At 41.6% G+C, this 12,347-nt stretch overlaps 1 protein-coding gene across 1 annotated transcript; it reads right to left on the bottom strand.

Moving 5' to 3' along the window:
• Window positions 1–1,857: 1,857 nt before the first annotated feature.
• Window positions 1,858–11,252, bottom strand: LOC134601523 (1-phosphatidylinositol phosphodiesterase-like). The gene is made up of 3 exons (XM_063446033.1): window positions 11,210–11,252; window positions 3,618–3,682; window positions 1,858–3,053 (listed from the first exon to the last, which is right to left on the bottom strand). Exons 2-3 carry the CDS (start codon window positions 3,651–3,653, stop codon window positions 2,196–2,198), a joined length of 894 nt encoding a protein of 297 aa, XP_063302103.1. The 5' UTR covers window positions 3,654–3,682; window positions 11,210–11,252; the 3' UTR covers window positions 1,858–2,195.
• Window positions 11,253–12,347: the final 1,095 nt, after the last annotated feature.

The raw sequence follows: 12,347 nt of genomic DNA, 5'->3' as shown, positions 1-12,347 counted from the left end.
ATTTGACCTTATTGCTCACTCTTGTCACTTGCCCTTGCCCAAAATAAACTTTCTTAGTTACTCTTTCCACGTCACTGGCGCCAGCTACTGCCTGTAATTGTGAAGGTGTACATTAAAGGGACACTATAGTCACCAAAACAACTTCAGCTTAATGAATCAGTTTTGGCATATAGATTATGCCCCTGCAGTCTCACCGCTCAATTCTCTGCTGTTTAGGAGTTACATCAATTTGTCTATACAGCCCTATGCACACCACCTTGCATGTGACTTACAGAGCCTTCCTAAAGACTTCCTGTAAAGAGTCATCTAATATTTACACTTCCGTTATTGCAAATTCTGTTAAAATTAGAATTTCTTATCTTCTGGTCTCTTAATAGCTTGCTAAACATTGCAGGAGCCTCCTGTATGTAATTAAAATTGGTCTAGGATTTCAATACATTTTTAGAAGTTATAAAACAAAGATTGCAATGTGTGAATTACGGTCTTTAAGCTAAAACTTTACAAAATCTGGCATGCTGAGATTACAAATTTTATAGTAGTCACAGGATTCAAAACCGCTATCCAAAGGAATATATTTGTAGAAAGTACATTCCCCAGACTATGTAACTAGGAGCATTTTGACACTTTTCATTTTACCATTTTATCACAAACCTAGATCAAATTAGTACGTGTCCCACTAGTGCAAACACCCAATATTTGTATTCTGCTATTCTTCTCGAGTAATGATGCCCCACATGTATACCTTTACCCCCAATCCTGCTTCTAATCCTACCACTAGCATTGTACCTGATCTAACCCTTAATTGATTCCTTAATCCAACCAGTAATGCAGCCCTTAATCCAACCCTCTGTAATCAAATCTCTAATCTAAGCCATAAATCAGCCTATAATCCAATTTCTAATCCAACCTCTAATCCTCCCATAACCCAGCCCTAATCCTACCCATAATCCTACCTATAATCCAAGTCCTAATCCCATCCTTTAGTCGCACCCCCAAATCTTACCTCTGAGGGATTCCCTTGCAGATGTCAGTACTGCCATCATCAGAGGGTCTTCCCAACTCACACCATGCCAAGGGCTCTGTGAGTACTGTTTACACAATGAGAGGGAGAGCTCCTACAGAGATCGGCAAAGCCCAGCAATGATCCAGGAGCAGATGGACATGCAGGGAGACCTCCCAAGGTCTTTTCAGACCCTGGGGGTCTCCCTGCCACTGGGTGGGACAGTGGCAGGCTGGGGGACACAATTGCATTTTTAAAATTACCTCAGGTGAGAACAATTGCTTAGCCATGGTATTTAAATTGATTTATTGGGCTATGAGCAGCTTTTACTTTGAGAACGGCTCATATCTCTTCTGTCAGTCTGTGGCCACTAACTGTGGCCCCAGCTGACAGAAAGGAACCTCAGGTATCAGGTTTCTTGGTACAAGCAGGAATTTACTGCATGATGGTCCGTCATGTGGTCCTAAAGTGGTTAACAAATATTTGTGAGGTTTGTAAAATATAATGAAATGTAGAGATCCACTCCTCTACATTGGGTGTCTTCATCTTAACTCCCTGTCAATCATTGTTATAAACTCTGTCTTTTGCATCTGGCAGTCAGCATAGAGAAAGTATATAGAGAAGAGAAGAAATTAAGCAATGTTTCTCTTTCTCCTCTCCATTTCCAGTCGTTGCCTTGCCTGGAATATGATGTAATTTGCTAAATCTTAAAAAAAAAGAAAAAAAAATGTTAGAAAAAGAAACTGGAGTGTTTCTTGAAACCCCCCCCCCCTTCCTACTACCCTCACCCCCAAATTACAAGTTATTTTTAATGTTTTGTTCAGTGGTGTAAATTCTAGCGAATTGACAGTTCTCCTTTAACACCACCATAACCACCATATGGGTGCAGGGACACATCAGTGGAAGAGTTACAGAAGCAAGGAGTTACCAGCAATGCGGTAATATGAGGGGGCTTCCAAGAAAGAATAAACTGTTATATGACAAATACACCTCACTCATACATCTATCCTTCCACTATTCCACTACAATCTTGGCGTGCCGATTATCGATATTGACTACCAGGCTCCTCACATTTAGAGAGCTGCATTGTGTGAGTGAATTGTGAGGTTGTTTCCTCCAAAAGAATAACTGTTTCCTGCCCCTAATTAAAAATGTTAGAACTTTTACTATATTCATGATTTTCTCATATTCTCTGTTACACCCAGTTGTTCAAGATAATTTCCCTGACAAGGTCTCCTCCAGGATAGTCCATGATAACTACACCTACTGACCTCCTCCTATTTACTGATGAATTTTTAGATTTTAAGTGCTCGTTTGCTCTAGGGTTAATTATTCGAGCTAATGTTTCTGGTGGGTAGAGAAGCCAGTGCACTCCAGATGTATATGTAAGATAGGTTTTCTTTGTATCACCATCTATGGCAACATTGAAATGCCTTTCCACCTCCCTCCACTTAACATCAGCATCACTGACTTCATAGTCATCTGAAATACTCATTGATCCAGGATAAGGTGGGCCAAAATTTGGACCGTCTGTTGATGAGAATTGCTGTAGAATAATGATCTTTCCCCTGGCCTCTCCTAGGGTAGGAAGACTATTTGTCCTGAGGAACCAACGTTCTCCTATATTTCCTACCACTTCAGCCACACTCTTGTAGAAACTTCTTGTGTTCTGGTATGGCTCGTACTCTTCCTTCACACGCATCAGAACTGTTTCTTTTGGATATTGGGTTAGAAATGTCACCGTTTCACGGAGAACTTGTGTGAAATCAGTGCGTTGGTAGGAAACTCCATGGAAAATAGGTAGGTGATCTTGATAATGTCGACACCGGATGTCCAGAAACCGAATTCCAGCTTTGTACTGGTCACCTAGTCTCCAACTCTGGCACTGAGCAAGTGACCCACCATAAAAGGCCATAGTGTCATGGGTGCCTGGGATTGCCAAGGAGGAAAGTGGCAGGTGATCTGGGAGACTGGCCATCCAATTTGGCCACGTTAGAGAAGGTTTTTCTGTGTTGTCAAATGCTGGAGTCTGTTCTGCTAGTACTTCAGCAATCTAAAGATATATGGGTTGTAGATGTTAATGTTATGCTTTCATCTTTTAAAATAGTGCCAAGAAGAAGCAAACTCATGTTCCCATTGATCATTAACTGCAAGTCCCAGGATTCTCCACCAGCCTCTATGTAATAATCATATCTAGTAGGGGTCCATGGGACTTTTCCTTATTGCTATCTGGAGCTATGTATTTTGCCTACCACAGTCTTAACCAAGTGATTATTAACCATTGATCCAGTACTACCAATTCCCCAATAATAAGTACAATGACAATGATTTATCTGACAAATCTCTGTTGCAAGATCACACATCTAACAAACGTCTTCTTCAACCACTCATGACCCTTAAAGTTCTCACACGTCTTCAACAAATTCCTATCACAGCAACTTCACTGTCTCTCTTTGCTCACAGTCCTCTTACAACAGTCAACACTTTGTTTCATCCCCTTATTCAGAATAGTTTATGTTAGAAAGTCCATATAGTTCAAAGAGCTTACAATCTAATATTTAGAATACAGGTTTAGCTATCAATATACACACAATGGAATTCTGACTTTTTCACTTACCAGTAAGTAGAGTAACAATGTGAATGGTGGAGTCATGGTGATAGCAGAATATGTTACAGGAACCCCTGAAAGGACAGAGATAAATTACATGTATGTTATGTTACGGTATGTCATGGTGTAACGGTGTGAGGGGGAGGCTGGCAATGTATCTGTACTGTGCTTGTGCAGGTCATGATGGTGTAGTGCAGGTGAGGGTGTAATATACAAGCTGTATTCCTTCTATACATGATATCATATTGGTTATATCCCTTCACTGCATGGTGTAGTATAGAATGTAAATTTGTTTGAGCAGAACCCCCAACACTCTCTGTTTATGTGCATCCAGCTTGTCTTGTTGAAAGTACATGTCTGCTAATCCAGCGATTGTACAGCGCTATGGCATTTGTTGCAAATTTATAAATAATAGTAATAAATAATGTGCCCCTCCTGGTGCAGTGAGCTTTCAATGCATGTATATGCTGTGCTCTCTATACACGGTGTAGTATAGGCTGTGATCTCTATATATGGATCAGTTTTGCACCGGGACCCCATGGATTGTGTGTACGCCACTGGGCCAGGGACTAATGACAGTATTTAGAAAAATTGGGCAGACTAGATGGGCCGAATTGTTCTTATCTGCCATCACATTCTATGTTTCCATGTTTCTATAATCCCCCAAACATGAGCCAAGACTTCATGAAGGGGTAAAGCAATGTCATTAATGGTAGCCACAGCTGGCCTTTTATGCAGGTCGCCATGCAATGGGCACACCCCCCTGGACCTGAGAGTAGACTACAGTACAAACAATCACACAATGGCATTGGCTCTCAGGTCCAGGACACTCCCACATAAAATAGAATAATCCTTCCTCTGTACCTGGGAGATAATTGGGTTAAGTACTGTAGTAAACTCAATTATCTCCAGGTACAGAAAACATGAACTTTTTCACAAAACTCCAAAAATACTTTAAAATACACAATAACATATTTTGCATAACCGAACCCCCATAGTCCATACATCCCCAGATAGCTGGGATCTGAGCAACCAACATATCAGAAAAGCGCTCAGATCCCACGAACATAGTCGAATCGTCACTGGGGTAAGGATTTTACCGACCGCTCTTGAGAGGCTTGTCCAAAATAGTTCCATAGTTTCAGAGATAGCTAGTTTGAGAGTTTTTAAACAAATAACAAGGTAAATGGATAAAAAGGTGAAAGGGTCCCCTGGCTTATGGGGCAGTGTTTGTTAGGGAGATCCAGTCGAACAAAGCTGCTGAACAGCACACTCCTGGCTTACCGCGAACAGAAGCAGGCATTCGTATGTTTTCACCACTGTTCGGGGCATTGAGTGGTCGCCTCAGAGTTCCAGGCACTCAACAACTAAGTCCCGCTGCCTGCTTTTGTGCGACAAGATGGCCCATGTTTTCTCCTCCACGTGGCATTCGATTATACGAACAGTGGCCACACAAAGAGAGCACTGAATTCTTGTGGTTTGTTCGAACTTAATGAGCTAGGGGGGTGGTCAGTGTTCGGTACTTAGTCTCCTCGAATAGTAGTAGAATAGGGGAATAAAATATTAAGTAAATGTCCAAACTGACTAGGAGAATGACTCTGGGGAATGCAAAATAGAAGTTTTGTTACACTCTCTATATGCGGTCTAGTATGGGTTGTGATCTCTATACATTGTGTAGTATAGATTGTGCTCTCTATACATGGTGTAGTATTGGCTGAGCTCCCTACACCCAGTGTAGTATAGACTGTGCTCTCTCTATACATTGTTTACTATAGGCTGTGCTCTCTATACACTATGTAGTATAGACTGTGCTCTCTGTACATATGTAGTAGAGGCTGTGCACTCTATACATGGCACAGTATAGGTTGTGCTCTCTATACACTGTGTAGTGTAGACTGTGGTCTCTCCACATGGTGTAGTATAGGGTGTGCTCTCTACCTGATGTAGTAAAGGCTGTGCTCTCTATACATGGTGTAGTATAGGCTATGCTCTCTATACATGGCATAGTATACGTGGTGCTCTCTATACACTGTGTAGTGTAGACCATGCTCTCTATTCATGATGTAGTATAGGATGTGCTCTCTATACATGGTTTAGTACAGACCTTACTCTCTAAACATGGTGTAGTATTTGCTGTGCTTTCTATACGTGGTGTAGTATAGACTGTGCTCCCTCTATACATTGTGTAGTATAGGCTGTGCTCTGTACACACGGTGTAGTATTGGCTGTGCTCTCTACACACAGTGTAGTATAGGCTGTGCTCTCTCTACATGGTGTACTACAAGCTGTGCTCTCTATACATGGTGTAGTATAGGCTGTGCTCTCTACACACAGTGTAGTATAGGCTGTGCTCTCTGTACATGGTATACTACAAGCTGTGCTCTCTATACATGGTGTAGTTTACACGGTTCTCTCTATACATGGTGTAGTACAGGCTGTGCTCTCTGTACATGGTGTACAACAAGCTGTGCTCTCTATACATGGTGTAGTATAGGCTGTACTCGCTATACATGGTACAGTATAGACTGCGCTCTCTATACATGGTGCAGTATAGGTGGTGCTCTCCCTATACTTGGTGTTGTATAGGTTGTCCTCTCTATAATTGGTGTAGTATAGGTGGTGCTCTCTATACACTGTAGACTGTGCTCGCTATACATGATGTAGTATAGGCTGTGCTCTCTATACATGGTATAGTACAGACCGTACTCTCTAAACATGGTGTAGTATTTGCTGTGTTTTTTATATCTGTTGTAGTATAGCCTGTGCACTCTCTATACACGGTGTAGTATAGGCTGTGCTCTGTACACATGGTGTAGTATAGGCTGTGCTCTCTCTATACACGGTGTAGTATAGGCTGTGCTCTGTACACACGGTGTAGTGTAGGCTGTGCTCTCTATACATGATGTAGTATATTCTGTGCTCTCTATACATGGTGTAGTATAGGCGGTGCTCTTTATATGGTGTAGTATAGGCTGTACTCTATAAACATGGTGTAGTATATGCTGTGCTCTCTATGCCTGGTGTAGTATAGAGTGTGTGCTCTCTATACATTTTGTAGTACAGTCTGTTATCTCTATACAAGGTGCAGAATATGCTGTGCTCTCTCTATAAATGGTGTACTACAAGCTGTGCTCTCTATCCATGGTGTAGTATAGGTGGTTCTCTCCCTATAAATGGTGTAGTATAGATTGTGCTCCCTATAAATGGTGCAGTATAGACTGTGCTCTCTATACATGGTATAGTATAGGCTGTGCTCTATCTGTACCTGATGTAGTATATTCTGTGCTCGCTATACATGGTGTAGCATAGGCTGTGCTCTGTACACACGGTGTAGTATAGGCTGTGCTTTTTATACACAGTCTAGTACAGGCTGTGCGTTTTGTACATGGCTGTAGTATAGGCTATATCTATAAATGGTGTAGTATAGGTGTGCTCTCTACACATGGTGTAGTATAGGCTGTGCTCTCTATACATAGTGTAGTATAATCTGTGCTCTCTATACCTGGTGTAGTATAGGCTGTGCTCTCTATACATGGTGTAGTATAGGCTGTGCTTTCTCTATACATGGTGTAGTATAGACTTTGCTCTCTATACATGGTGTAGTATAGGCTCTGCTCTCTATACATGGTGTAGTAAAGGCTGTGCTTTTTATACACAGTCTAGTCCAGGCTGTGCTTTTTGTACATGGCTGTAGTATAGGCTATATCTATACATGGTGTAGTATAGGTGTGCTCTCTATACATACTGTAGTATAGGATGTGCTTTCTATACATGGTGTAGTATAGGCTGTGCTCTCTATACATGGTGTAGTATAGGCTGTGCTCTCTATACATAGTGTAGTATAGGCTGTGCTCTCTATACATGGTATAGTATAGGCTGTGCTCTCTATACATGGTGTAGTATAGGCTTTGCTCTCTATACATAGTGTAGTATAGGATGTGCTCGCTATACCTGGTGTAGTATTGGCTGTGCTCTCTATACATAGTGTAGTATAGGATGTGCTCACTATATCTGGTGTAGTATAGGCTGTGCTCTCTATACATGGTATAGTATAGGCTGTGCTCTCTATACACAGTATAGTATAGGCTGTGCTCTCTATACACGGTATAGTATAGGCTGTGCTCTATACATGGTGTAGTATATTCTGTGCTCACTATACATGGTGTAGCATAGGCTGTGCTCTGTACACACGGTGTAGTATAGGCTGTGCTTTTTATACACAGTCTAGTACAGGCTGTGCTTTTTGTACATGGCTGTAGTATTGGCTGTGCTCTCTATACATACTGTAGTATAGGCTGTGATCTCTATACATGGTGTAGAATAGGCTGTGCTCTCTATACATAGTGTAGTATAGGCTCTGCTCTCTATACATGGTGTAGTATAGGCTGTGCTCTTTATACATGGTGTAGTATAGGCTTTGCTCTCTATACATGGTGTAGTATAGGCTGTGCTCTTGATTCATGGTGTAGTATAGGCTATGCTCTCTATACCTGGTGTAGTATAGCCTGTGCTCTCTATAAATAGTGTAGTATAATCTGCACTCTCTATACCTGGTGTAGTGTAGGCTGTGCTCTCTATACATGGTGTAGTATAGGCTGTGCGCTCTCTATACATGGTGTAGTATAGGCTGTGCTCTTTCTATACATGGTGCAATATAGACTGTGCTCTCTATGCATGGTGTAGTATAGGCTCTGCTCTCTATACATGGTGTAGTATAGGCTGTGCTCTTGATACTTGGTGTAGTATAGGCTGTGCTCTCTATACATGGTGTAGTATAGGCTGTGCTCTCGATACATGGTGTAGTATAGGCTATGCTCTCTATACATAGTGTAGTATAGGCTGTGCTCTCTATACATGGTGTAGTATAGGCTGTGCTCTCTATACATGGTGTAGTATAGGCTTTGCTCTCTATACCTGGGGTAGTATAGGCTGTGCTCTCTATACATGGTATAGTATAGACTGTGCTCTCTCTATACATTGTGTAGTATAGACTGTGCTTTCTATACATGGTGTAGTATAGGGTTTGCTCTCTATACATGGTGTAGTATAGGCTGTGCTCTCTAAACATGGTGTAGTATAGACTGTGCTCGCTATACCCGGTGTAGTGTAGGATTTGCTCACTATACCAGGTGTAGTATGATCTGTGCTCTCTATACCTTGTGTAGTATAGGCTGTGATCGCTATACATGGTGTAGTATAGGCTGTGCTCTCTCTATACATGGTGTAGTATAGACTTTGCTCTCTATACATAGTGTAGTATAGGCTCTGCTCTCTATACATGGTGTAATATAGGCTGTGCTCTCTATACATACTGTAGTATAGGCTGTGCTCTCTATACATGTGTAGTATAGGCTGTGCTCTCTATACATGGTATAGTATAGGCTGTGCTCTCTATACATGGTGTAATATAGGCTTTGCTCTCTATACCTGGTGTATTATAGGAAGTGCTCGCTATACCTGGTGTAGTATAGGCTGTGCTCTCTATACATAGTTTAGTATGGGCTGTGCTCTCTATACATGGTGTAGTATAGGATGTGCTCTCTATACATAGTGTAGTATAGGCTATTCTCTCTATACATAGTGTAGTATAGGCTATTCTCTCTATACATGGTGTAGTATAGGCTGTGCTCTCTCTATACATGGTGTAGTATAGACTTTGCTCTCTATACATAGTGTAGTATAGGCTCTGCTCTCTATACATGGTGTAATATAGGCTGTGCTCTCTATACATACAGTAGTATAGGCTGTGCTCTCTATACATGTGTAGTATAGGCTGTGCTCTCTATACATGATGTAGTATAGGCTTTGCTCTCTATACCTGGTGTATTATAGGAAGTGCTCTCTATACATGGTGTAGTATAGGCTGTGCTCTCTATACATAGTTTAGTATGGGCTGTGCTCTCTATACATGGTGTATTATAGGATGTGCTCTCTCTACATAGTGTAGTATAGGCTATGCTCTCTATACATAGTGTAGTATAGGCTGTGCTCTCTATACATGGTGTAGTATAGGCTTTGCTCTCTATACCTAGTGTAGTATAGGCTGTACTCTCTATGCATGGTGTAGTATAGGCTGTGCTCTCTATACATACTGTAGTATAGGCTATGCTCTCTATACATGGTGTAGAATAGGCTGTGCTCTCTATACATAGTGTAGTATAGGCTTTGCTCTCTATACATGGTGTAGTATAGGCTTTGCTCTCTATACATGGTGTAGTATAGGCTGTGCTCTCGATTCATGGTGTAGTATAGGCTGTGCTCTCTATACCTGGTGTAGTATAGCCTGTGCTCTCTATACATAGTGTAGTATAATCTGTGCTCTCCATACCTGGTGTAGTATAGGCTTTGCTCTCTATACATGGTGTAGTATAGGCTGTACTCTCTATACATACTGTAGTATAGGCTATGCTCTCTATACATGGTGTAGAATAGGCTGTGCTCTCTATACATAGTGTAGTATAGGCTTTGCTCTCTATACATGGTGTAGTATAGGCTTTGCTCTCTATACATGGTGTAGTATAGGCTGTGCTCTCGATTCATGGTGTAGTATAGGCTGTGCTCTCTATACATAGTGTAGTATAATCTGTGCTCTCCATACCTGGTGTAGTATAGGCTGTGCTCTCTATACATGGTGTAGTATAGGCTGTGCTCTATCTATACATGGTGTAGTATAGGCTGTGCTCTCTCTATACATGGTGCAATATAGACTGTGCTCTCTATACATGGTGTGGTATAGGCTCTGCTCTCTATACATGGTGTAGTATAGGCTGTGCTCTCAATACATGGTGTAGTATAGGCTGTGCTCTCAATACATGGTGTAGTATAGGCTGTGCTCTCTATACATGGTGTAGTATAGGCTCTGCTCTCTATACATCGTGTAGTATAGGCTGTGCTCTCGATACATGGTGTAGTATGATCTGTGCTCTCTATACCACCTGGTGTAGTATAGGCTGTGCTCTCTATACATGGTGTAGTATAGGCTGTGCTCTATCTATACATGGTATAGTATAGGCTGTGCTCTCTATACATGGTGTAGTATATGCTTTGCTCTCTATACCTGGTGTATTATAGGAAGTGCTCGCTATACCTGGTGTAGTATAGGCTGTGCTCTCTATACATAGTTTAGTATGGGCTGTGCTCTCTATACATGGTGTAGTGTAGGATGTGCTCTCTATACATGGTGTAGTATAGGCTATGCTCTCTATACATAGTGTAGTATAGGCTGTGCTCTCTATACATGGTGTAGTATAGGCTGTGCTCTCTATACATGGTGTAGTATAGACTTTGCTCTCTATACCTGGTGTAGTATAGGCTGTGCTCTCTATACATGGTATAGTATAGACTGTGCTCTCTCTATACATGGTGTAGTATAGACTGTGCTTTCTATACATGGTGTAGTATAGGGTTTGCTCTCTATACATGGTGTAGTATAGGCTGTGCTCTCTAAACATGGTGTAGTATAGACTGTGCTTGCTATACCCGGTGTAGTATAGGATGTGCTTACTATACCCGGTGTAGTATAGGCAATTCCCTTTCTGTATATGGTATCATAGAGAGTAGATGCCTTTTCTGTATATGGCATAGTGAAATTTGTGTCTTACCTGCAGTATGATGTTTTCGCTTCTCTCTGTCCACTGCATTTGCAGGCTTTGTTTTAAAACTTGCTGTTATCAGCAGAGGCCGGTTTTAGGGAGGGTTACATGGGCCAGGCCTGGGGGAGATAGAGAAAGCCAGAGGTGGTTTTAAAGCTCGGGGAGGGTGAGATAAGTGGTCGAGTTTGGAGAGATATAGTATTTGCAGAACAACATATGATCTTGCTGTATATTAAACGAACATAATGTGATTATTTTCATATATCTTCATTGTGATATCAGTGTAATGACAGTCATTCTCCATATTTCTTTCATAGCGATGAGTTGTGTATCCACATTGGACTATAACTCAGATCTTCCTCTATGTTTCATTAGCACACTAGGTTGCTGGAGTTTGCAGAAGACTATCTGTTAATTTACAGTCTCTTCCAAAGGTTGTTGGGCATGATGAGAGTTGCAAAACATGTTTTTTTAGGAGATGGGAAAGAATATCAACTCTCAGTCATTGAGTGATAATCCTGTGATCCTTAAAGACTGCACTGGCCATCACTTCCAGCAGGTAGTACAGGTCCCAGCCTGCTCACTCAATGCTTGGTGGGAGTTGTTTTCTTGTAATCATGTTGACAGAGTGGATATTGTTGGTTGGCAGCTGGCTCGCCTGGCATGGGAAGTTTATCAAACCAATGTACTGTGTATGCCCTGCCCTGGTCATATCAAGGGAACTGTGACCAGAGGGACTGGGTGTCACGTTCCGTTCCTGGCTGCGGATCATTCTGGTAATGGCTTCTGGTATCCAGTACTCCTTTTGCTATTCTTGTTTAATATTTCTTGGTTTTTGGTTTTCTATTCTATGTCTGGTTTTCTTTATGCTGGGATTTCTGGGTTCATTCCTATAGTTCGTCCCTGGATTTCCCAGTCTCCAGGTTTCCTTTAAATGTTTGTTTTATGTGCCACACCTGTTTGTTTCCATCTTTCATTATGTTTCAGTGTTCCTGCAGGCAGCGGCTCAAAGCTTCTGTCCTTTCTTGCAGGTAAGTGCTATATATGTGTTCTTAATCTGTGGTTATTTTAGCATACATTAGGCAGTGTAGGACCTGCCAGATATGGGGTACATTGGCGTTGTTGGCAGGCTTATGCAATGTATGAT

Source organism: Pelobates fuscus, chromosome 3, assembly GCF_036172605.1.
Source record: "Pelobates fuscus isolate aPelFus1 chromosome 3, aPelFus1.pri, whole genome shotgun sequence".
Taxonomy (NCBI): domain Eukaryota; kingdom Metazoa; phylum Chordata; class Amphibia; order Anura; family Pelobatidae; genus Pelobates; species Pelobates fuscus.
The sequence above is the reverse complement of the archived record's forward strand: the minus strand, read 5'-3'. Positions and strand labels throughout refer to the sequence as shown.